General features: G+C 34.8%; 2 protein-coding genes and 1 pseudogene across 10 annotated transcripts in view; 1 reads left to right on the top strand and 2 right to left on the bottom strand.

The window, feature by feature from the left end:
• Nucleotides 1–26,869, top strand: part of HECTD1 (HECT domain E3 ubiquitin protein ligase 1) — a 93,732-nt gene that overhangs the window by 43,615 nt on the left and 23,248 nt on the right. For 3 of the 9 annotated variants that reach the window (XM_072838130.1, XM_072838132.1, XM_072838129.1), the window contains exons 13-26: nucleotides 4,517–4,739; nucleotides 5,257–5,520; nucleotides 5,638–5,714; nucleotides 9,624–9,758; nucleotides 10,528–10,674; nucleotides 11,692–11,786; nucleotides 12,847–12,952; nucleotides 15,312–15,446; nucleotides 16,347–16,486; nucleotides 16,774–17,097; nucleotides 19,174–19,340; nucleotides 19,430–19,606; nucleotides 23,425–24,120; nucleotides 24,818–25,039. In XM_072838130.1, coding sequence (XP_072694231.1) covers nucleotides 4,517–4,739; nucleotides 5,257–5,520; nucleotides 5,638–5,714; nucleotides 9,624–9,758; nucleotides 10,528–10,674; nucleotides 11,692–11,786; nucleotides 12,847–12,952; nucleotides 15,312–15,446; nucleotides 16,347–16,486; nucleotides 16,774–17,097; nucleotides 19,174–19,340; nucleotides 19,430–19,606; nucleotides 23,425–24,120; nucleotides 24,818–25,039 — 2,908 coding nt within the window. Of the gene's footprint in view, nucleotides 1–4,516; nucleotides 4,740–5,256; nucleotides 5,521–5,637; nucleotides 5,715–9,623; nucleotides 9,759–10,527; nucleotides 10,675–11,691; nucleotides 11,787–12,846; nucleotides 12,953–15,311; nucleotides 15,447–16,346; nucleotides 16,487–16,773; nucleotides 17,098–19,173; nucleotides 19,341–19,429; nucleotides 19,607–23,283; nucleotides 24,121–24,817; nucleotides 25,040–26,869 lie in introns of all 9 variants that reach the window. The other 6 variants (XM_072838127.1, XM_072838131.1, XM_072838126.1 and 3 more) reach the window with 2 other exon arrangements.
• LOC140639778 (large ribosomal subunit protein eL36 pseudogene) lies at nucleotides 5,895–8,527 on the bottom strand (annotated as a pseudogene).
• Nucleotides 22,938–26,869, bottom strand: part of AP4S1 (adaptor related protein complex 4 subunit sigma 1) — an 83,423-nt gene continuing 79,491 nt past the window's right edge. The window contains exon 6 of the mRNA XM_072838159.1: nucleotides 22,938–23,710. The gene's annotated coding sequence lies outside the window, so the exon portion shown is untranslated. The remainder of the gene's footprint in view (nucleotides 23,711–26,869) is intronic.

Here is a 26,869-nt window from a genome sequence, read left to right as displayed (position 1 = left end):
GCCTGGAGCTTACTGTAAAAAACAAACAATGAAATATTATTTGAGGAAAGATGGATATATAGTGCCCCTTTTAAAAACGTAAACTTCGGGCAGCCCGGGTGGCTTAGCGGTTTAGCGCCGCCTTCAGCCCAGGGCCTGATCCTGGGGACCTGGGATCGAGTCCCATGTCGGGCTCCCTGCGTAGAGCCTGTTTCTCCCTCTGCCTCTCTCTCTCTCTCTCTCTCTCTCTCTGTGTCTCATGAATAAATAAATAAAATCTAAAAAAAAAAAATAAAAACCTAAACTTCATCAAAAAACCGATGTCTAACTCAAAGACCAAATTTACTGTTTCCTCAATAGTATTTTTTTTCCCCCTGGTCCAGAATCCAATCCAGGAGCATGTATTATGACATTTAGTTATCATGTTTATGAGAACTTAGCCTTTTGCTTTCATAGCCTTGGCATTTGTGAAGAGGACAGACCAGTTAATTTGGGCAGCGACCCTTCTTTGCATTTGTGTTTCCATGTGATTAGATTCAGGTTGTGAGTTTTTAGCAAGATGACTACAGAGGAGATGTTATATTATCTCAATGCATAATGTGTCTTCTCTTAGACACACATCGTATCTGCTTTCTTACCAATGATGTTAACTTGGATCACTTCGTTATGTTTATCTGTGCTTGGTTTCTTTATCATAGAGTTACTCTTTTTTCTTTTGTAATAAGTAATTTGTGGGGCTGCTTGTCAATATGCTGTTACTCATTAAATATATATCCATGAGTTTCTGTATCCATTGATAATTCTTGCCTTAGATTACAAATTCTAAGTATACCTAATCTGTCCCTACGGATTCCAGCACTGATTTAGTCCTAAATTAGTGATTGCTTTCTATATATTAGTGACAGAATGGTAGTATTTTTGAGGTTATGGTAGAGTATGAGAGGTTAATCATAGAATCCTGAGAGGGTGAGCAAGAGTGGGAGGAGAGGGAGAGATTACTTTTAAAATTTTTTAAGGATTTATTTATTTGAGAGAGAGCTTGCACAAGTTGGGAGGGGCAGAGGGAGAGAGAATCTGAAGCGAACTCTGTGCTGTGCGTGGAGCCCAGGTCGAGGCTGGATCTCATGACCTTCAGTTCACGACCTGAGCAGAAACTGGGTGCTGTAAGCTTTAACCAGTTATGTCACCCAGGCGCCCTTAGATAATTCCTAAATTACTTGAGAGATCTAAGGGATTTAACTACAAAACAAAATAAAAGGTGTTATTTGAGTTCATCCCCCTAGAATTCTTCTATTCAAGAAATAGTTTCAAAATATCATGATTTCACTCATATGTGGAATTTAAGAAACAAAACAAGCAAAGAAGGGGAAAAGACACACCAAGAATCAGACTCTTAACTATAGAAAACAGATGCTTATCAGAAGGGAGATGGGTAAGGGGATGGGTGAAATAGGTGATGAGGATTAAAGAGTGTACTTGTGATGATCAGTAGGTGTTGTATGGGAGTATTGAATCACTGTATTGTACACTTGAAACTCCTATTACACTGTATGTTAACTATACTGAATTTAAGTAAAATCTTTAAAAAAAAAAGAAATATGTTACAGTTCTACAGATCCCCAGCAATTCTTTTTGTAGAAATTAACAAGAAAATTCTAACATTCATATGAAAATTCTAGGGTCCTAGAATAGCTAAAGCAACATCAAAAAGAAGTTGAAGGACAGCCATCGCTGTCAACAAAGTGATCAAAAAAGTGTGGTGTAATGGTATAAAGACAGGCTAATGGTTCATGGATGGATACATGGTCAGTTGATTTTCAACCAGAGTGCTAAGGCAGTTCAATGAGGAAAGGATGATCTTTTCAAAAACTCATGCTTGAAGAAGTAGATACATACACAAAAAAGAAATTTTGATTATACATTAGGTACCACATAAAAAATTAACAGGAAATGAATAATAGACTGAAATGTATGGGTTAACATTATAAAACTTCTAGTGGAAAAGGAAAATCTCACTGATCTTGATCTTGACAAAGATTTCTCAAATAGAACCCTAAAAAGTTATACTATGGGGTGCCTGGCTGCTCAGTTAGAAGAACATCTGATTCTTGATTTCGGGGTTGTGAGTTTACCCACCGCATTGGGTATAGAGATTACTTATAAATAATAAAAAGGTTATACTATACAAGGACCAAAAAACATTAGTAAATTATAGTTTATCAAAATTAATCTTCTGTTCTTTAAGATACATTGCTTGGAAAGGGAAAAGACTAGGTGTTTGTGTGGCTCATTGGTTGAGTGTCTGACTCTTGGTTTCAGCTCAGGTCATGATAAAGCCCCATGTTGGGCTCCATGCTCAGTGTGGAGTGTGCTTGAGGTATTCAGTCTCTCTTTCTGTCTCTCCTTTTGCCCCTCCCTCTACTTGTGCTGTCTCTAAATAATAAAAATCGTAGAAAATGAGCAGACAACCCAGAAAATTGAGATTTTGTCTGAAAATATTTTATTTGGCCTTCATTTTTGATGGATATTTTCAGTGCCTACAAGGACTTTTGGCTAATCATTTCTAGCACTTTGAGAGATGGTCCATTGTCACCTGATGTGCATATTCTCCATTGAGAAATTCACTTTATTTCTCATCTTAATTCTTTGGTACATAACATAATCTATTCTAACAACATCTTTTTCTTCCTCTGGCTGTTCTTATGATTTTAAGCAATTTGACTTTCCTATGCTTTGTTGTCCTTGGTGTGCTTGTATATGTGTGCACATTTGAATGTCCAGCCCTGCTCGGGATTGTTTAATTTTCTTTGATCTTTGGGATTACAGTTTTTATCAAATTTGGAAATTTTTCAGCATTTGGAATACAATTGTCTGACTACCTTGTATGATCTCTGGGAATTTTTCAGCTTATAATTTTCCATTTGTTCTTTGCCCAACCTTATGGAGTATCATCCTGGAAATTAGTGGTCTAGTACTTGTTGTACACTCATGGTGACCACTTTGCAGATTTCTAGAGGCCTTTTTGGCTTGGGTACCTAGTCTTGAACTCATCCTCCATATGTTTGCTTTTGCCTCTTCTTCTTCTTCTTCTTCTTTATTAAGATTTTGTTTATTTATTCATGAGAGACACAGAAAGAAAGAGGCAGAGACACAGGCAGAGGCAGAAGAAGGCTTTTTCAGGGAACCTGATGCAGGACTTGATCCCGGTACTCCAGGATCATGCCCAGAGCCGAAGGCACATGCACTCAACTGCTGAACCACCGAGGCATCCCATGCTTTTGCCTCTTAAAACACAGACCTCTATTTCCTGAAATCATACTGCTGGATTCTTTTTTGTGTTCCCTCTTCTTAAGACCTTAGCCAGAAATTTGTGTCTGGACCTAGGGGGCTTACCTTACTTGTTTTTATTTTCTGGGGGATCATGGTCCTTTGTTGCATATTGTCCAGTGTTTGAAGACACTTTTTCATATATTTTGTCTAGCTTTTTGTTGTTTACAGTGGATAAACAAGTCTTGGTACTTGTTAACCCATCATGGCCTAGAGCACAATTACTTAGATATAGAAAAATTTGGAATCTGTATTTTACAATCTTATTTTAGTGTTTAAGCTAATTACTTGTTTTTTTGTGTGTGTTAAAAAAATGTTTTACATTTTTTTAAGTATAACAAATTTTTATGATGTTTAAAAGTGCTATACCCAGGGATATCTGGGTGGCTCAGGCAATAAGCATCTGTGTTGGGCTTGGGTCATGATCTCAGGGTCTTGGGATTGAACCCTGCATCGGGCTTCCTGCTCAGCAAGGAGTCCGCTTTCCCTCTACCCCCTACCCCTCCTCATGCTCACTCTCTCTCTGTCTAAAATAAATAAAATCTTGAAAACAAAAAAGTGCTTTACCATACACACATGCATGTGCACACATACCACGTTCATATATGTTTATGATGAATATTTTCAATACTTAAATATCAACACAAAAATTTTCAAGATGTCAGGCTAGGAAAACAATATTTACAAATTGTTTTTTCTTTTAAACATGCTATAAAAGCTTTTTATGGTTATAGAAATGATCCAGTATATTTGATTCACTTGGCTAAGGGTAGGGTGTTACATTTTATTCCTAAGAAGCATCTTTGGTGAGTGTGTTGGACCTCTAGGATTGAATAAAATTGATCCAGTGAAAATATCCTTTTTTTTTTTTTTTTTACAAGTAATTAGGCCCAGAGATGTGCTGAGTTTACCAGAGTCCTTGGTATTTAGCTAGTTATGTGTAGACCTAATCTGTTGGTCTTCTCTACCAATATACCTGGAAATGTTATAGCTTAGGTCATTATTTATGTGACTTTCTTAACATTTTTAGGACTTGTAAGATTTATCTGTAGGTAACGAGTTGAATCAAAATACATATTAAACTATAGGAACTGAATATTATATCCAGCATGTTTTAATTCTAAATTTGATATATGGACATATTTTTAAAAACCTGTGAATATTTGAAATATTACTTCCCTTGTTTCATTGAATAATTTTATACATTTAGGAGGATGAACCACAGGAGGATGCTAAAGAGCTGCAGCAGGGTAAACCATATCATTGGAGAGACTGGTCAATCATTAGGGGAAGGGACTGCTTATATATATGGAGTGATGCAGCAGCCTTGGAATTATCTAATGGCAGTAATGGATGGTTCAGATTTATCTTGGATGGGAAACTAGCCACCATGTATTCAAGTGGTAGTCCTGAAGGTGGATCGGATAGTTCAGGTAATATTCTGTTCCTATTAAAATGTTTTACAAGTTTGTATAATTTTGGTGATTTGTTCTTCTGCTAATATTTTTGCATCATAGAATAGCACATTTTTGGTAATCATATGTCCAGTTTGTTGAATACCAACAGAGAAAAGCTGTTGTATCATGGAAGCATTTAAGAGATACCCTTTTGTTGCATGAGATAAGGAATAGCACTATTATCTACTTTTAATCTCTCTTATCTTTTACTTAAAGCTACCTCTTATGATGTAATGATGAATTGTATGTGTGTAAAGCTGTCTCAAGTTGTCTTTTCCAAAAGGCTTATACTTTAAAAAAAATTATGGCTGTAGGATTACTTTTATACCTGAACCTAAATATATCACACCAGTGAGCATACACTAAAGAATAAAACTCTGCTAATTAAGTTTTTTTATATAAAATAGATATTCCAATATGTAGTTTTCTTTTTATAAAAAAAAGGAATATTTGAAAATAATAAGGTTTTAAAATAATCATTTTGTCTTTATAGAAAGCAGAAGTGAATTCTTAGAGAAGTTACAAAGAGCTCGAGGCCAAGTAAAGCCATCTACTTCAAGTCAACCTATACTCTCAGCACCAGGACCCACTAAACTCACTGTAGGGAATTGGTCACTAACTTGTTTGAAAGAAGGAGAAATTGCTATTCATAACTCAGATGGTCAGCAAGCAACAATATTGAAAGAAGATTTACCTGGTTTTGTATTTGAATCTAATAGAGGAACCAAACATTCATTTACTGCAGAAACTTCTCTGGGTAAGTTATATAGAATATATAAGTTTATCAGATAAGAATAAATGAGAAAAAAATAAATGAGTATCTTAAATTGCAATAAAATAAATTCTTTGAAATATCCTTTTTTTTTTTTTTAAGGTTCAGAATTTGTGACTGGTTGGACTGGTAAAAGAGGCAGAAAACTGAAATCTAAATTAGAAAAGACAAAGCAAAAGGTATATTTGTGGAATTTGCTTTTTCTTTTTTTGTCTTTTATACTGACTTGGTAAGGTTTCATTGGTATATTGCAAGCATTTAAAAAATTGAGCCAGATAACACAAGTTACCCTAATCTAACATTTTATTTTTCTGTGCTCATCATTTTATTTTCCACAATACATATATATTTACCTATAATTTTATATACATGCTAAACACCAACAGTAAAACATTAAAATTTGTAAGACAGTAAAATGTAAATGATTTGACTTGTTAACGTCACAAAAACTTTGAACTCCTGCTTTAAGTGGGATTGAAAATACATCATTATATTTCACAATCCTGATCTAAAATACTTTATGATAAAGCAACTTGAATGCCTGGTTCTATATTCAGATATTTTGATGTTTAATTTAATGGTCATCTTAGATGAAATAACTGTTTCAAAAAGATATAGGAGTACTAACTCCACCTTCAAAATCACAATAATAATTTTAAAATTCTATCTGTTAAGTATGGGTTGTTTTTTTCAAAATAAGGCCAAGGGATACCTGACTGGGTCAGTACATAGAGTATGTGACTCTTGATCTTGGGATTTTAAGTTTGAGCCGCATGTTGGATGTAGAAATTACTTAAAAATATAAGCTGGTGTTATTTCCATCTTTATTATATCTATTTTTTTATTTTTCATTTTTTAAAAAGAAAATCTCAATTATAATTAGATTCAGTATTTTCTGATGGCAGAAATTTTTATTTTACCTGTACAATTACATAGAATAGTTTTTTCGTGCAGTATATGAAGAGTGCTTTTAGGTGTTTGGGTTTGGGGGGTTACTGTGTTTTTTATGGCTTTAGCCTTAGAAATAGTAGTAGTAGACTTTATTTGGGGCAGTTATATATAACGTGTTTATGTTTTCATTTCTATTTGTTAATGTGTTGTGCCATCTTCAAAATATTTCCAGTTGCTAGACCTTGGGGAAAAAATATTTAAATAAATAAATGAACTATTTTTATAGATATATCTAAATAAATAAACTACCTCTGTAGTTATATTTATTATTTCATGATTGCTTCTTTGTTTTTAAAAAGAATGTGAGGTCAAAAGTGCTTTCTAATTCATGGTATCTTACGGGCATTTGAGGAAGAATTATCTCAGTTGAAGATAGCCATTAGATGTTAAAAGGAATTTGAACTAAATACAGTCCATTTTCATTATTCACAGTAGTTGTATTATGTAAAGCTTCTGTGAATACTGAACCACCCATTGCTCTTAGAGGAAATACAGGGTTAGGTTCATTTGAGGCTCTGGTCACATTTTTGTAACTGATCCATTCATAATCTTCTGTATCTTTCTGTTTAAAGACATCATGTTTAATGTGTATTATTGATTTGTTAACACTGAACTTTGGCCAGTAGCACTATCATGCCTGAATGAAGCTTTCCTAACACACATGTCCTTCTTCTCGTGCTTAGGAATACTGGACAGCACTTCAGTACTAATTTTGTTGGCCATTTTAAACAATGCAAGCATCAACAAAACCACAAAAAATGTTAAAAAATGCATAACGCAAAATAGAGTGTGGAGAGGACATTTGTTTATAGAGAGCTAACACAAATATGACATTTGTTTGAAGGTAGCATTCACCTTGTTTGACCTTACATGAGAACATGCACATGAGGCAGCTCCTAAGTTTCTGTTGCACTGTGAATGTCCACAAGTGACTATGAAAGCACTGCAAGTATTGATTTGGGGATTTCAAATAAATACTAGTGAGTAGTTGAATTCACAAATATAGAATTCTCAAATAATGAGCAGCTGTAATTTTTTATAAACCTCCCACTGAGCGATTTCAGAAATTTCTTGTAATTCCTGATAGATTGTATTAACCAACCAAATTCAAAGGGAACTGAAACTTCACAATACAGAAGAAGTAAATCATAGAGAATATAGTCTCAGTCCTATTCTTAAAAAATATATTCTTAAAAAAATACGTGATTATTGATTCCGTTTCTTAAAGTCAGTAATAACTCATTGACAGTGTGGCTTTTCTTTGGGGATGAAAGTAGTACATATCAAAATATACTGATTTTAGGTAAAAATAATTTATTAATTTTAACCTTCACTTTAATTTATTAATACTATTTCATAAATGCATAGTTTCTTAAGTGTTGTCTAATATTCGGAGCTTACTTTCCTCTTGATTCTGAAAAGCACACCAAAATGGAATGAAAAAGTACTATAAAGTCATTTCAGGAGTGAATTCTTTTTTTTCTATTAGAGTTATGCTAGGTTAGTTTGTGATTTAAATGAAATTATATAAGTCCTAAATTTAGATTATTTAAGCAAATAATTTTAAAGGCTGTATGTACTAAATTTTGTCAGACCCAAGCCTGGGATACATTAATTTAAATTTTATCTTTATTTTCATTTTTTTTCAAGTTCCAAAAAGGCTTTCTTATGTACAGAGTGGGAGGGGTTCAGTCCTTCTTGGTTGCTACTTTCCTCATGGCTGCGAGGACATTGTTCAGCTCTGCTGTCTTCCTCTTGGCACACATGGGTGTCCCCACTCTTTCCTTGATAAACTTGGGGGTACATTTGTCCTTTGAGACCTTGGGTAGCTCCATGGCATGCTGCTGGTAATGAGGCAAAGCTGCATATCTCTCAGATCATGTCCTGCACAAACTTGGTGTGCTTGGTGAGGTGCCCATGGCAATGGCTATTCCTTGGTTCACTCATGTTCATAGTCACCTTGTGTTCCTTGTTGAAGGCCACGGTGGTGGGATAGCGCAGAGCCATGGCTGCTGTTCCTCCATGGTTCAAGAGGCATAAAAGCTGAAATAACATTAATTTAAATGAGAGGTGACTAGTGCCCAAACTAACTGTAGTCATTCTTCCTTATGATTAAATATGTAAATATATATAGTGTCCTATATACTTTGTGTGAATGATATACATAGAAAAAAGAATAAAACTTAAAGTACACCCCAGAATGTTAAAAAGATTCAAATCTAGGTGAGTTCCTTTCTGTTCACTAGATGGAAAGCTGCCTAATTCAGGGATCATTGAATAAAAGCCAATTAGGTTTTTAAGTTAAAAAGGTTCAACTGTAGTTGATTGAATTACAGGTTGCTTAATTTTTTTTCTTATTTATATTTTCTAATTCGTTTACTGTAATTAGGTTACTTTTATTAAAAAAAAAGAAGTTAATTTTTACATGTTGTTAAAGTGGATTTAAATGAATTAAGCTCCTCTTTGGCATATGAATACAAGGTTTAAATATACCAAAAATTGGGATCCCTGGGTGGCGCAGCGGTTTGGCGCCTGCCTTTGGCCCGGGGCGTGATCCTGGAGACCCGGGATCGAATCCCACGTCGGGCTCCCGGTTCATGGAGCCTGCTTCTCCCTCTGCCTGTGTCTCTGCCTCTCTCTCTCTCTCTCTCTGTGTGACTATCATAAATAAATAAAAATTAAAAAATAAAAAAAATGTTAAATATACCAAAAATTAAGATTATGAGTTCTTTTGATATTGCTTAAATGTGCTAACTCTTTTCCAGCCATTAGAACCTTTTGACGTATATGAGTAGAAGTAGTAACATTTTTTTGGAAGTTGCTAATGGCACAAAAATCTTAATCTTTTTTTTTTTTAAAGATTTTATTTATTTAATCATGAGAGACACAGAGAGAGAGAGAGAGAGAGAGGCAGAGACAGAGCCAGAGGGAAAAGCAGACTCCATGCAGGGAGCCTGACGTGGGACTCGATCCTGAGTCTCCAGGATCACGCCCTAGGCTGAAGGTGGCACTAAACCACTGGGCCGCCGAGGCTGCCCAAAAATCTTAATTTTAAAAGTTGCACATGTCTATGTAGGTAAAAGATTTGTTAAAAGTATTAATTGTGGAAATTCATATTTGCAATTTTAATTTTGCAGGTACGAACTATGGCTCGAGATTTATATGACGACCACTTTAAAGCTGTTGAAAGCATGCCTCGTGGAGTAGTGGTAACACTCAGAAACATAGCAACTCAGTTAGAGTCATCTTGGGAACTTCATACAAATAGACAAGTATGTTATTCAGCCTCTAGATTTTATGACACATTGATCTCAGTTTAGTTTTTCCCCCCTTTATCCTTTATATTTTGGGTATTGATGAGGGGTCAGCAAATTATCACCTATGGGCTAAATTAGGCCTGCCACCTATTTTTATATGGCTTTGTGAGGTAAGAATGGTTTTTAAATGATTGAAAACAAATCATAGGTAAGAGTAGTATTTTCTGATACATGAAAATTACATGAAAATGTAATGACTGTGTCTAAAAGTAGTTTTATTGCTCATAGCCATGCTCACTCTTTTCCATATTGTCTGTAACTGCTTTGGTGGCATTTGGTGGCATGGTTATAGGACAGAGTTGAGTAAGTGAGACAGAGGCCATATTAGCCCGTAAAGCCTAAAATACTTAGAATTTTTCCTTACAAAATGTTTTGTGCACAGGGTGCCTGGGTGACTCAGTCGGTTATACATCCCGACTTGATTTTGGCTCAGCTTATGATCTCAGGGCTGTGAGATTGAACACTGTGTTGGGCTCTGCGCTCAGCATTGAGCCTGCTTAAGAATCTCTCTTTCCCTTTCTGACTCTCCCTACCTCTTCCTTCTCTAAAAAAATTTTTTTTCTGACCCTAGTAAAGATAGAATTTACATTAATAATTTGAATCTCTTATTCTTATTTAATATCCAACTTATTATCTTGGTAATTGATGTGATAAATTAAGTATATTAAGACCTGTTTATTTTTTTGTTATTTTTGTCTTCATTAAAATTTTTCTTTTCTTTTAGTGTATTGAGAGTGAGAACACATGGAGAGATTTAATGAAGACAGCCTTAGAAAATCTAATTGTACTTTTGAAGGATGAAAACACAATTTCACCATATGAAATGTGCAGTAGTGGATTGGTGCAAGCACTTCTTACTGTCTTAAACAATGTAAGTTTCTGAAGTAGTACAGAACAGATTATGTAAGTACTTTTGACAGTTGTTTGTACTACACTTTTGGCAAAGCAGTATTTACTTTGTTTTATCAAGAAATATTTAAAAATCAAGTTAATAAATGTTAATATTTATAATTTTTCTATCCTTTATGTGGTATCATTAGTTTGAGCCAGTTGAATACAATAATTGAGTGTGTTTATATTTTTGAGTTTCCCAATTATAATTTATTCTGGATTTTGTTTGACAAAATACTTACTTTAGTCTAAGTTTTAACATTAGTCACTGCTCTGATTTCTTCATAAAATGAAGTTAATTTGTAGACCTTCTTAAGTGCTTAAATTACTTGCCTAAACTTGATTTATGAGCCATAACTGTTTTGGAAGTTACTGTAGCTATTTGACAAGTATTTGCTAATAACCTTATATTTCTCTTCAACTTAATCTACCTTTAATATCTCTTTATTGTGTTAAAAATCTCTTTATTTTAATGAAACATACTTACAACAAATTCTAACAAAAGAATAAAAAGTGCAAGTTTTCTTAGTTCTACTTCCCAGTTTAATTTTTGGTCTTAATTAGTATATGTAGTAATACACTTTTAAAATTCTCTTTAACTTCTTTACATTGTATATTCCCTTCATTAATCTTACCACTTGTATAATTTCCACTTATTAAAATGTTAAATGAAAAATGTTCATTTGTAAATAATCCGAAATCATCTTGCATACTATACTTTGAGAGGAGCTGATTTAGCCATGTAATTGCTACCCCATTATATTAAAAAAAATCTATATATTAGCTGTGATCTACTAGTTATATAGTACTAAAAAGAATTTTAATTGAAAGAGAATAATGATTTCACTTAGATTATGTTGATAACTTTGTAATAATATGTTAACATTTATCTTTGTAATGTGTGTTTTTCATAAATTTTGGTAACAGCCTTAAGATACTTTTTGTACCTTTTTAATTTTTTTTAGAGCATGGATTTATTTTTATTTTTATTTTTTAGAGCATGGATTTAGATATGAAACAAGATTGTAGTCAACTGGTAGAAAGAATAAATGTTTTTAAAACAGCTTTTAGTGAAAATGAAGATGATGAAAGGTAAATCACTAATTTTCTTTTAATTTGATGTTTGCAGTGTTTGAAAGTTGTTATACTTCCTTTAAAATAGAGTCTAATACAGTGCTTCCACTCAAAATAGGAACTCTGTAATTAAGTAAAAAATTAGCTTTGTATTTTAAATGTATAATAATGGAAAAGATTTTTAAAGCATTTTATTTTTAAATACTTATTTGAGAGAGAGTGTCATTGAGTGGGAGAGAACACATGAGCAGGAGGAGAGGGAGAAAGAGAAGTAGACTCTCCTGCTGAGTAGGGAGCCTGATGTTGGGTTCGATCCCATGATGTCAGGTCAATCATGACCTGAGCCAAAGGCAGACACTTACCCAACTGAGCCACCCCGGGGCCCGTAAAGGCCTTTTTTGAAGAATTTTTAAATCTAATGGAATAAAAGAAAAATTACATGTCTGTTATGAATGCAGCTGACCACTTAAATTAGATATTTTGTTGTATATCTAAAACTAATTTAACACTGTATATCAACTACACTTAAAAACATTAAAATTAGATACCTATTTAATACAGAAGTGGAGATTTGAACACTGATTAACTATTTGGTGATATTGGGTAATAAAATTTATTATTGATGAATTATAAATTGTTAATTCATTTTTAGGTGTAATAATGATAAGAGTTTTGTATTTTAAGAATTCTTTTTTTGTAGAGATACATATTCAAAATATTTCTGGATGAAATGATATGCTCTCTGATATTCAAAATATATTGGACAGAGAGAAATGGGTTAGGGATACAGATAGAAATCAATTAGTTATTAGTAGATAATTGTTGAAGCTGTGTCTTGGGTTGATGAAGGTTTATTTTACTATTTACTTTTGAATGTGACTGAGGTTTTAAAATAAATGAAATTCATTTCATTAATTTGGGATACTGTTTTAAATGAATTACTATATTTTATGGGTATATAGTAATTTAAAGAAAGTAGGAGTTGTACCCAACCTGTGATGTTAGTTAATGCAGTTTCTGTATTAACTTGGTTATGAAATTATATAAACGCTCTGAACAATTATTTTTTTCTTTGTAGTCGACCAGCAGTTGCATTAATTCGGAAATTAATAGCTGTACTAGAGTCCATTGAACGTCTACCTCTTCATTTGTATGACACACCTGGATCCACATATAACTTGCAGGTAACCATGAAAATGCAGTTGCTACTATTGCTGAATACATTTAGGAGAAGTCTTTTACTTTTCTTAAGAAAAGAAAAACCTTGTTTCATATTGTAGTAATAACTAACCATTATGCTTACACATTAAAGACTATAAACCTAATGCCATTTGATTGTTTTTTAATGACTTGAATTATTAATATTTTAATTTTTTTATATAATCAAATTGCTGTGGATTTTCAATAAATGTAATAAATCATATTTGGCCCATGGTAAGTAAAAAAAGAGGTCTTAATAGTGGAAAAGACAGGAAAAGAAATGGGGTCCTTTTGTTCTAGAGTTACAAGTTAAGTCCTTTCATACATATGTGTATTAATAGATGAAAAAGTATGAAAATATTTGAGGGACCTTTTTTTTTCCCTTTCTTTTTTTTTTTTTTAATTGGGAGTTCAATTTGCCAACATAGCATAACACCCAGTGCTCATCCCGCCAAGTGCCCCCACTCGGTGCCCATCACCCAGTCATTTACCTTGCTTTCTTAATGTCATTTGTTAAAGCCAGGTGGCCTTTCTTAGCTGTTCCTATTGATTCTTTAGGAAATCTGTTATGAGTTTTATAAAAAGCTTGTTTTTCTCCTAAATGTTTTTTGGTTTACATTCATACTCATTTATTCATCTATTCTTGTGTTAGCAGCTGGTATCCAGATATGAATAGATAGAACAAATACTCTTTGTATGAATATCCCAACCCAGATCTTTATTATATCTTTTTGTAGGTTACTTTAGTATTCCTTACATGTCATTTCGCCTGAATCTTGCCTTTATTCAGTCTATCCTGCTTGCTCTGCATGGAATCATTTCTTTTAAATAAAGCCTTTAATTCTTGATGAGATAAGCACTTGGTGTTATACTGTACTTTGGCAAATTGAATTTAAATAAAATATTTTTAAAAAATAGAGCCCTTAATAAGTGACTAAGAATCTGTATTTGCCAAAACAATGGTTACTCAAGGCAAAAATCTTGTCATACCCCACAAAATTTTGCCACACCCCCCAAGAATCCAGTAATCTTAGCCAAAGCCACTAGATTCCCAGAGGAGAGAACTTGTCCAGGTAGTTAAAATATGTTAGTGTACCTGACATGGAATCATATTTAACATGATGCTGAGGTCTACTTTGTGTTGGATTTTAGGTAGAATAATAAAGAGGAGCAAAGGGCATTTTGGCACATCTCCCTCCCTTTTTTAAAGATTTTCTTTTTTAAGTAATCATCACACCCAACAGGGGCTCCAAATTACAACCCAGAGATCAAGAGTCATATGCTGTACTGACTGAGCCAGCCAGGAGCCCTAGTATATCCTTTTTAAGGTTATCCTTTTTTTTTTTTCTTTTCAAGATTTTACTTATTTATTTGAGGGGGAGAAAGAGAGAGAGCACAAGCAAGGAGAGGATGAAACAGACTTCCCACTGATCAAGGAGGCCAGTGCAGGGCTTGATCTCAGGACCCTGGGATCATGACCTGAGGCAAAGGCAGAAGCTTAACGGACTGAGCTACCTAGGCACCCCAGGGCTTTGTCCTTGATAAGTAAATGAGGCAGAGATAAGTCTCAAAGACTGGAAAATTCCTCGCTTATACAGTCCTAGGAGCACCAACATCTTTTATTATTCACTGCCCATTTTAAGAGACTGTGTAACAAAAAATGATAGGAAGGCTGGTAACGTGTCCTCTGGTAATTTTGCAATCTAAATTGCTATCCACATGCCCATGTTAAGTATTTAATTATGTATCTATAGGAATTAGTGAAGATTTAAACAGCATTGAAACTACCTAAAATTGCTAGTTTCATACTTGCTTCAAAACTGTATTGGATTGGAGGCTATTTTGTATTTTTAAAAGTTGATTAGCCATGGGGGTTCATTTGTAGAGCATGCGACTCTTGATCTTAGAGTTGAGTTTGAGCTCCACATTGGGTTTATGTAAAGCTTACCTTAAAAAAAAGTTTATCGGCCATAGATGTTTTAATATATTCTATCTTTACTGGAATAAATTAGCTAAATAATTTGCTACTTTTTATAACTTTACCTGGAAAATTGCAACTTTTAAGCAATGCAATACTTCCGTTAGTGTTTTATGATTTCTTTAAACCATGTATATTTGAAGTTGTTTATAGAAATTCTAAGTGTGTTGTTAACACTGTTTCTTTCTTGAAAACCAGTATCACTTGTTCAGTGGTCCTTTTTTAAAAAAAATTAATAGACATTGATCCTTCTTCTATGGTTATACTTTATAATTCTCAATTACTATTGAGAACACTTCTCAGTTTAACAATTCTAAGAGAAAAACCAAGGTGCTTTCTGAAGCAGTTTTATCATTTTTGCTCAGATACTCACTAGAAGATTAAGATTTCGGTTGGAACGTGCACCTGGTGAAACTGCATTGATAGACAGGACTGGCAGGATGTTGAAGATGGAACCCTTAGCTACAGTTGAATCTCTGGAACAATATCTCTTAAAAATGGTGAGTTTCTGTCAAGGCCAGGGTGAAATAGGCATTCTCTGCTATGGTTCAATCCATTAGAAAAGTACTTGAGAAAAAATAAAAGTACTTGCGGAAATCTGTACGGAGAGTTATAGTAATACCCCCTTTGACCATGTAATTCCTTTTTTTGGACTCTAAGAATCTTTATATATTATAAATATTTATTAGTCATTTGTAATACTAAAATTGTGAACAAAATCCTAATGACAGTCAATAAAGGAATATCAAGCTAATACTTATGTCCATTAATTTGAATATTATATAGCTATTAAAGTGTATAATGACTGGTAAGGGAAAAAAATTTAGGTATGATATGATCAAATGTTGTTTCAGCCTGTCTGTTGAAATTATGGAGTAAAGAAATACTCTATGATACTAGTAGTGGGGTGCTTTGGTTGTAGAAATTTGTGTTTTTCTGTTTTTTTCCATAATATATTTTTTAAGATTTATCTATATATTTATTTGAGAGAGAGCACATATAAGGTGGGAGGGAGGGTCAGAGGGGGAGGGAGAGAGATAATCTCAAGCAGACTCCTCACTGAACATGGAAACCACCATGAGATTTTTCCCCAGATATTCTCTAATGAGTTTTTATTGTGACAAAATAAGTCACATTGGGGCACCTGGATGGCTCAGTTGGCCTCTGCCTTCAGCTCAGGTCTGATGTCAAGGTCCCGGGATCGAGCCCCGAATTAGGCTCCCACTCAGTGGGGAGCCTGTTTCTTCCTCTCCCTTTCTTCCTCCACCCTCATGCACTCTTTCTTTCTCTTATAAGTAAATCAACTCTTAAAATAAGTCACATTAAAGGGATAGGAAAAAGTGGGCAGTGCGTTTGAAAATAGCATTATTAAGGTGTCTTCTGTATTTTCTTTGGTGTAGGTAGCAAAGCAGTGGTATGATTTTGACCGATCTTCATTTGTTTTTGTTCGAAAATTAAGAGAAGGCCAAAATTTTATATTTCGACACCAGCATGATTTTGATGAAAATGGAATCATTTACTGGATTGGGACGAATGCCAAGTAAGTCATGCTATTTAATGTAGAATGAAAACATTCATCTGGAAAAAAGAATTTCAGGTAGTTAAGAATAAAATTATTAACCACTCTGAGTATCTTACAGTGTAAGGAATTTTGTCTTACAGTTTGAAAATAAGACTATCTGAGATACTTTTTATGAAGAAAAAAATATCTAAATTGTCAATTTTAGGATTTAAAAAATTAATACAATTTTATATGGAAAAGAGCTACTATAAATAAATACAGTTATTTTAATAGTGTGAACTGCTGATTTTTTTTCTTTTATTTAGGACTGCATATGAATGGGTAAATCCAGCTGCTTATGGACTTGTAGTAGTTACATCTTCAGAAGGAAGAAATCTACCTTATGGCCGTTTAGAAGACATACTAAGTCGTGATAATTCAGCTTTAAATTGTCATAGCAATGATGATAAGAATGCTTGGTTTGCCATAGATCTGGGTCTCTGGGTGATACCGTCAGCATATACACTTCGTCATGCTCGTGGTTATGGAAGGTCTGCACTGAGAAATTGGGTTTTCCAGGTATCCAAAGATGGACAGAACTGGACTTCTTTGTATACGCATGTTGATGACTGCAGTCTCAATGAACCAGGGTTAGTTGAGGAGTCTTTGCAAATTGAAAAACTCAGTAAAGAGCTTGTTTATTTTTATAACTGTATGCCCTTAGAGCTCTTTTTTTTTTTTTTTGTGAAATATTGAAGCAAGATTTTCTTTTTAAAAATGTCACTTGATACTATGAGGTATTAAAACTTTGAAATAATTTTATCAAAACTTTTAACAGCTTTAGATATAACAGTAGAACACTGAGCCTGTTTGTTTAAAAAGAAATTAATATATAGTTATATGTATCTATAGCATGCTAATAAAAACACAGAAAATGGGATTAGTGTTTTCTAAACTCTATATGCATAAGATATATGTGTATATTCTACGAATTAGTGGTAGCTATTGCTGGTTATAGAATTTTGGTTAAACTTCCAATTTTTATTTTAATATGTCTCTTTTTCTAAATTTTATATATTGACCATATTTTTTTAAAAAAACAAAGTATTATATTCCTTTTTAAAATTTTTATTTATTTACCTGAGAGAGGGAGAGCATGCATGCAGAAGGTGCAAGGGGGGTGGGACAGGGAGTAGTCACTACTTCACGCAGAGCTCAACGCTGCTGATCCCAGGCCCCGAGATAACTAAAACCAAGAGTCTGATGCTCAACCAACTGAGCCACCCAGGTGCCCCGAGAGAATTGTATTTATAAAAATTTTAGTTCTACTGAGTTTGTTTTTTTTTTTTTTTAAGATTTTTATTTATTTATTCATGAGAGAGACACACAGGCAGAGACACAGACAGAGGGAGAAGCGGGCTCCATGCAGGAAGCCTGATGTGGGACTCGATCCTGGGACCTCAGGATCACACCCTGAGCCAAAGACAGGCACTCAGCTGCTAAGCCACCCAGGCATCTCTAATTAATCTCATTATTATTTTTTTATTTTATTTTTTAGTCTCATAATTGATACTTATTTTAATAAAGTGGTGTCTGCCAGGCTTCTCCACTATAAAGGTATTTCTTTCCTGTTCGTAATTAATAAGTATTTTGGTGGGGGGAGATTCTTTGAAATTACATAAATATTTCCTCAGCAAAATTTCAATTTATTTATATCAGTATAAGATCAGAGTTTCCTATTAAATGGATTATAATCTGTTTTTATCATTATTTATTTTAATATTCAAGTTGTCCTGAGTTTTATTTTTTTATTTTATTTTTTTTAATTTTTATTTATTTATGATAGTCACAGAGAGAGAGAGAGAGGCGCAGAGACACAGGCAGAGGGAGAAGCAGGCTCCATGCACCGGGAGCCCGATGTGGGATTCGATCCCGGGTCTCCAGGATCGCGCCCTGGGCCAAAGGCAGGCGCCAAACCGCTGCGCCACCCAGGGATCCCCCTGTCCTGAGTTTTAATTGAACAATGGTACATTTTGAGGGGAATATGGGGCATGGAGTTAAATTACTTTCTGCATTTGACAGAGTATGGAAGGAGCTCCTTAACCTTAGAATTAGTAAATAATATTTTCTGGCTTTAAATTTAATATTTTAATATATCATTTTAAGCTTTGCAAGAATTTTAAAATACCTTGTTCATCTTAAGAACATACTTGTTCTTGGGCAGCCCCGGTGGCGCAGCGGTTTAGCGCCGCCTGAAGCCCGGGGCGTGATCCTGGGGACCTGGGATCGAGTCCCGTGTCAGGCTCCCTGCGTGGTGCCTGCTTCTCCCACTGCCTGTGTCTCTGCCTCTCTCTCTAGCTGTGTCTCTATGAATAAATAAATAAAATCTTTAAAAAAAATACTTGTTCTTAAAATTTCTTTTTTTTTTTTTTCCTTAAAATTTCTTGTTTTATTTCTTTGGATTTTATCAATCATAAATCATTTAAAGTTATGAGTCATTAGTTGTGTACATTTAACCATTTCATTTTTAACTTATTTTCTTGATGGCTGATTTTGTCCTTTGATATCTTGATTCTTATGTAACACTGGAATTCAGTAACAGACTGAATGTGGAAGTTGATTTATTTTTTCTGTTGGTCTCTATTATGTAAAAAATCTTCGCCAGCTTAAACATCTTTTTCATCTGTTTTAAAACATTATGTCCTTTTTTCCCTAACACATTACAGATCAACAGCCACCTGGCCTCTTGACCCACCAAAGGATGAGAAACAAGGGTGGCGACATGTGAGAATTAAACAGATGGGAAAGAATGCTAGTGGACAAACCCATTACCTGTCACTATCTGGATTCGAACTTTATGGCACTGTAAATGGAGTATGTGAAGACCAGCTAGGTAAAGAGATGATAGCAGGGTTTTAACTTAAAAACAAATCTATTTATAAAATGTGACTTGTTTATAATTCTCTAATTTCTACTTTACAGGAAAAGCAGCTAAGGAAGCAGAAGCTAATCTTAGAAGACAAAGACGTCTAGTACGCTCCCAGGTTCTGAAATACATGGTTCCAGGGGCTCGTGTGATCAGAGGCCTTGATTGGAAGTGGCGAGATCAGGATGGCAGCCCACAGGGAGAAGGTACCGTCACAGGGGAACTGCATAATGGTGAGTAGGTACTTAGCATTTGTAGTGTAGAAATGGAGTATTTAAATAACAAAGTCTTTTTCTTTTGTTATTTTGGGATAGTTCACAAATTGTAAAAATGTCCCAGCACTGTGTAGAAGAACTGTATTGATTTTATGTTAAAAATGGAAAAATCATTTACTTAGAATTAAGGGAAATTTTTAATTTCTGTTTTGATTTAGAACTTATTGCTAATACTTCAAAGTGATTAATAAGTTAGTATAAGTTGAATACTCTAAAGACACATTTTCCACTGCTTTTTTTTGGTGTATTCCTAAGTTTTCAGTGGTCCTTAATTTCTTACGCTTTTCTTGTTGGTGTGATAGGAATCAGGCAGTTACTTTTTATTCTCTTGTAAGTCATGTAGAAGAAGAAGCATTCACATTTTTAATAAGTATTCTTTTAATGAAGTGTAGAACAAGAATTGTAGCCTCTTCGTCTATTAATAGTGTTTAAAATAATGTTCATAATATTTCTCAGTCTACTAGCTTTTCTTTGGATTTTAAACTTTGATATTTTATAAGGTAAGGGTTGTTGTTTAAGTCAAATTCACTTTAAACCTTTGATACTGTAGATTTTAGAGAAGTTCATTCCCACTTAATAAATTGCTCTTCGATTCCTAAAAGCAACTTAAAATGTCTATTTTTTTCTTATAAATACTTAAAAGGTTGATTTATTAGTGGATAATTTGCCTAGCCAGTAGTGTGTTCCTAAGAATTTTGGTTGGCATTAAAAACAAAAAGGAGTAAAATGTTCATATTCTTATACCAAATATCTGAAGAGCTATAATAACAGTGACCGTGCTTAGAGGAATGACTAATACTTAGTATCTTAATATATTCATGTTCTGTGTGATACAGGCATTTATTTATCTGATAAATTCTTGATTTTCTTATTTTTAAGGTTCTATTCCTTATATTACCTTACTACCGTAAGGCACTTCTGTATAGTTATACCCTAATTGCAAATCATCATTACTGCAGGTTTACAGTGAATGAGCATATACGTAACTACCAATATTAATAAAAACCAATAATAGTTGAGATGACAGTAATGCCATTCAACCCAGAGATTTTATTTTATATTTATTTATTCATTTTTTAAAAGCTTTTGTATATTTATTCATGAGAGACAGAGAGAGAGAAAAAGAGGCAGAGACACAGGCAGAGGGAGAAGCCGGCTCCATGCAGGGAGTCCGATGTGGGACTCAATCCTGGGACTACAGGATCATACCCTGGGCCAAAGGCAGATGCTCAACTGCTGAGCTACCCAGGCGCCCAACCCAGAGGTTTTATTTTATTTTATATTATTTTATTTTTTAAAAGATTGTATTTATCTATTCATGACAGACTGAGAGAGACAGGCAGAGACACAGGCAGAAGGAGAAGCAGGCTCCTTGCAAAGAGCCTGATGCGGGACTTGATCCTGGGACTCCAGGATCACACCCTTAGCTGCAGATGCTCAACAGCTGAGGCACCCAGGAGTCCCAACCCAGAGATTTTAAATGTTCTTAAAGCATCTTATTACTTAGTTAATATTGTTTCCCCTAAATTGTTTGTTTTGGCTTTTATGTGTATGGGCTGGTCAGGGATATATGAATGCAGTTTATTTTTCTCAAGCTGGAGTCCGCTGAAGCAATTGCCTAGGCAAATGGGAATCTCAATTTTATAATTTAGTATATAAGAAAAGCTTATTTTTCTTGATCTGACTAATGTAGAGAGGTTCAGGGTTTCGGCTGACCAAGGTGGCCATTCTTACTAAGTCTTACATTAAAACCTTCATATTAGAGGAAATGCTTAGCTTTCAAATAGTTAAACCAACCATTTCTTTTCCTTCCTTCCTTCCTTTTTATTTTTCTGAAGATTTTACTTTCAAGTTCTTTCTATACTTAGTGTAGCGCTTGAACTCACAACCTCAAGATCAAGTTCTCTCTATACCTAATGTAGGGCTTGAACTCACAACCTCAAGATCAACCTCAAGATCACATACTCCACTGACTGCTGAGCCATCCAGGCAGGCACCCCTGAACCACCCATTTCTTTTTGTGGAGAGAGGGGCAAAGACAGAGGGAGAGAATCTTGGGCAGGCTCCACATTCAGTATGGAGCCTGATGTGGGGCATGATCTTACAACCCTGAGATCATGACCTGAGATGAAATCAGGAGTCAATTGCTTAACTGACTGAGCCACCAGGTGCCCCAAATATCTTTCCTTTCTAAAGAATCTGTGTTACTGGGAATACCCTTTGTTTTTTTTTTTTAATGTATTCCACAAATACAAGTGCCTGCTATGTGAAGGGTACTTTAACTTCAGATAAACAATGGTCACCAAAAAAGCATGTTATCTTGCCTTCTGAGTGAAACAGAAAAACAGTTAACAGATCTTGATGATTGCTATGAAAAAATAAATTACCAGTGTATTTTGGAGCTGACTAATGCAAGATAAATGTTATTTTTATTTGGAATTGATATATTTTTGAACCTTTTCCTTTATTCACACTATTCCATGTTGTAGAAGAGATAGTTAAATGTTGGTTCTTCACAAATTATTTCAGCATATGGAATAAATGGGGGCAGTTGACATTTCATTAAAACCAGATCGTGTAATTTTGAGGCTATTAGTTTTCCTCCCATAGAACTTCTATGCAGATAATCCATACAGGTAATTCAGTATTACTTACACCCCTCTGAGCCTCATCATTAATATATATGAACTTGTTATATGTGTGTGTGCACCTGTGCGCATGCATGGCAGTACCTGTGTGTATGGGTGAAGTACTTTCAAACTTTATAAGGCTTGTTATATTTTTAAAAATACGTATATTTTTATGTGTTGTGTTTTTCCCTGAAGTAGTTAGCTTATAACACTAAACAAAAATTGTAAAATTTTTATTATTTTCTGTTCTAATAGTCCATTTGTTTTACTGCTTTTGGAAGGTAATTATTGTTTTTTAAAAAGAGCAAGCATTGTTTTACAAGTACAAGTAAATATACATTGAATATCATGTTCATTAGTTCTTTGCACATTATTAGCTTTAGCTTATAGGTTCTAATAAAAGAGCTTAGTATTTAAAAATTTTTGTTTTTAGAATTTTCTGTGCTTATTCAAATATAGTAAACTTAATCATAAGAAAACCAAGTAACCACTGAACTTTGAGAACACAACCGAAATGCTAACTTAGTGTTATTTGAGCTGGTGACCTAAAATTTGTACAGTGATACATGAATATTTTGTCAATTACTAGAATTTAGCCCAAACTTAAAAATTAATGATAAATCAGAACTTTTTTCTAAAAAGAGCATTTGACCCCATAATCATATTTAGCAATTATAAAAACCTTTTATTTAGATTTCATCGATAAATTGAAGTAGTATTCCACCATTTGTATCAATCTTTTTATAGTTTTTCCCCTCAAAAGATACCCCGATAGATGTAAACATGACCGACCCTTACATTGTTTTCAAATATCAGCAGAGCAAGCAGTTCAGAAATAAGAGAAATAAAAGGAAGAATTTAATTTTAGTTGGCAGACCTTTAATGACTATAGAAATTCAGAGAAGTACAGCACTGATGAAAAGCTGATCCCATATTGTGGAGCTACTGTCTGACACGCTCCTATCTGCTTTCTGCCGGGTCTCACAAACTCCTGTCCCTTTCCAGGCTGGATTGATGTCACCTGGGATGCTGGTGGCTCAAACTCTTACCGTATGGGCGCAGAAGGAAAATTTGACCTCAAGCTTGCACCAGGGTACGACCCTGATACAGTGGCATCACCCAAACCTGTTTCATCCACTGTTTCAGGCACAACGCAATCATGGAGCAGCTTGGTGAAAAACAACTGTCCCGACAAGACATCTGCTGCTGCAGGCTCCTCAAGTAGAAAAGGAAGCAGCAGTTCTGTGTGTAGCGTGGCCAGTAGCAGCGACATCAGCTTGGGTTCGACCAAAACGGAACGGAGATCAGAAATTGTAATGGAACACAGTATAGTTTCAGGAGCTGATGTCCATGAACCAATTGTTGTTCTTTCATCTGCTGAAAACGTCCCTCAAACAGAAGTAGGGTCATCTTCCAGTGCAAGCACCAGCACCTTAACAGCGGAAACGGGAAGTGAAAATGCTGAAAGAAAGTTAGGCCCCGATAGTTCTGTTCGCACTCCTGGGGAATCTAGTGCAATATCCATGGGAATTGTTAGTGTTAGTTCTCCTGATGTTAGTTCAGTGTCTGAGTTAACTAATAAAGAAGCAGCTTCACAACGGCCCCTTAGCTCTTCAGCAAGTAACAGACTGTCAGTGAGTTCTTTGCTGGCTGCTGGGGCCCCTATGAGCTCTAGTGCAAGTGTACCTAATCTGTCCTCAAGAGAAACATCTAGCTTGGAGAGTTTTGTAAGGAGAGTGGCAAACATAGCACGGACTAATGCCACGAACAACATGAATCTAAGCCGAAGCAGCAGTGATAACAACACTAATACTTTGGGGAGGAATGTGATGAGCACAGCAAGTAAGTGAGCTTTTCCTTATGGAACCCAATCGTTTTTCCACTCGGAGGGATGCAAAGTAGGGTTTCTTGTTCAGTGGGTTCTGGCTGCAGTCTTTAACTAGATCATTAACCATGTTACATACAACTACGTCAGATTTAGCACTTCAGGAATATGAAATTAAGTTCTATAGAATCATGATCTCTTAAGAATTCAAATCAGGTATGATAAAGAACCTCTTAATTGGAAAGGATAAAACAGTAACACACTTCTATTTTCCACTCTTCTATGATAAATTGTTAAGTTCAGCTGCATGAGGAAATAGATAACTATTAAATATTGTCATAGTCAACTGAAATCAGAGCATCACACTGGTTTAACTTTTCCTTAGGTCCTAAATTGATATTAGCTTCTGGAAGGTATTTAATTCTCACTTAAGCTAATGGGTAATTCCTTTGGAAAATATCATTGGGAATTAGTTCATTGCCTGTTTCACTTTTTAAAAAAGCAGGACTTAATTTTTTGAAAAAATAACAGTGCTATAAAAACAAGGATTCTTAGTTGGATTTCAGTTGGGTTCCCAAAGTTGTTGCTTTTTAGCCTTTTAATAATTAGTGTTTGATAATCTCATTCTTTTACTCTAAATACAAAACCTAGTTTTTCTTAGGTTTATACGATCCCACCATCAGTCATCCTGATTTGCTTCATTTTTATCTTTAGCTTCTCCTCTTATGGGTGCTCAGAGTTTCCCCAATTTGACTACACCTGGTACTACATCAACAGTGACAATGTCAACATCCAGTGTGACTAGCAGCAGCAATGTGGCCACAGCAACAACAGTCCTATCAGTTGGTCAGTCCTTAAGTAATACTTTAACTACTAGCCTCACATCCACCTCCAGTGAGAGTGACACAGGTCAGGAAGCTGAATATTCCTTGTATGGTAAGTGATAGTTTAAAATATTTAGGTATTTGTAAAGTGATGCTTTACCATGTTTTCCTGCTATGTGGTTTTTAACTGTCAATTAGAAAATAATTATCTCCTATTAAAGATACGTCATCTTCATATAAGAAGAAAAAACTCAGCGTGTGGGGGACTATTAAATTATCTGATCATAAGCAGACATCTAGGAACTTTTGTGTCTTCCTTTTCTACCCTGTGCACACTAATGACATTTTATTGGAAAAATCCTAATAACAAAGATATTTGACACTTTTATCAGAGAAGAATAGAAGTGTAAGAGATTAATAAGCTTTGTAAAGTTATATTCTTTGTATACTATAATGTAAGAGGAAAAACACTCCCCACGTATCTCCTCTATATTCTCAACACTATTCACAGAATGCTTCACTGCTGGCACCACTGACTGGCAAATGTTTGTGAATTTTTCCCACACCGAGCAGTTTTCAGACACCAGGTGGGTGTCATACAGTTTAACTTAGTTACTCAATTATGGCACTATTACTACCTGGAGATAAAGTTACATCCCGTAAGTAAAGGCCTCAGTTCTATGATACTATCTCCCCTTCAGATGCTAATTGAAAGTCATCTGTGTTACAGACTGGGTATAAATTGGTGGCTTCCATGACCCTTTCTTCTTGTTCGATTAATTTGCTAGAATTGCTCACAGGACTCAGGAAAACATTTTATTTACTAGATTTTAGTTAGCCTTTACTTAGAAAAAGGATATAACTTGGAAACAGCCAAATGGAAGAGATGTGTAGGGTGAGGTCTGGAAGGTCCCAAGCACAGGAGTTTGTCCTTTTGGAGTTTGGGGACCCTACCAGCCTGGAAGCCCTACAGGCTTCATGACTTAAGCACAGTTGATTAAATTATTGGCCGTTGGTGATTAAACTCTGTGTGTGGCCCCTCTTCTTTCCCCAAAAAGGAGTTATCTTTCCAGATAGGTCCTTTCTCTTCTCTTTTCTTTTCTTTTTTCTTTTCTTTTCTTTCTATTTTATTTATTTATTCATTCATTCATTCATTCATTCATTCATGGAAGACACAGAGAGAGGCAGAGAGAGACACATGCAGAGGAGAAGTAGGTTCCAGGCAGGAATCCTGATGTGGACTCAATCCCGGGACTCCAGGCTCATGCCCTGGGCCAAAGGCAGACACTCAACCACTGAGCCACCCAGGCATCCCCAGATAGCTCCTTTCACTCAGTACATTGTGAAATTATCTTCACATTGTTTGATGGATTTCTATGGTGCTTGACTATGTGATCATTATTTAATAAATTCTCCGTTTTGGACATTTAAAAGAAGTAATTGCTGAATTGCCTTTCAAAAATGTTGCGCTTCCATCATTATTATAGAATATCCTTTACCATGCATACATACATACATACAACCTTGATGCCACTGCCTGTTCTTTTTAAAAATTGAATTTGTTAATTTCAAATACAAGAACATTTATTTATATGAAGATATATGTATGTACATATATATACATATCTATATGTTTTTAAAGATTTTATTTATTTGAGAGAGAGAGAGATAGAGCGTGAGCTGGGGGAATGGCAGAGGGATAGGGAGAGGCAGACTCCCTGCTGAGCAGGGAGCCTGATGTGAGGTTTAGTCCCAGGGTCCTGGGATCATGACCTGAACTGAAGGCAGACGCTTAACCAACTGAACCACCCAGGTGCTTCTGAAGATGTATTTTAAGTACTATTTTATGTAAATCCTAACTTTAATGTATTTTCTTTTTTTTCTCTAAAGTGTCCTTTCCTATTCCAAGCCAAAAATTGGATCTGGCGTTCTGTGGTTTTAG

Source organism: Canis lupus, chromosome 9, assembly GCF_048164855.1.
Source record: "Canis lupus baileyi chromosome 9, mCanLup2.hap1, whole genome shotgun sequence".
Taxonomy (NCBI): Eukaryota; Metazoa; Chordata; class Mammalia; order Carnivora; family Canidae; genus Canis; species Canis lupus.
This window is presented reverse-complemented; position numbering and strand designations above follow the sequence as displayed.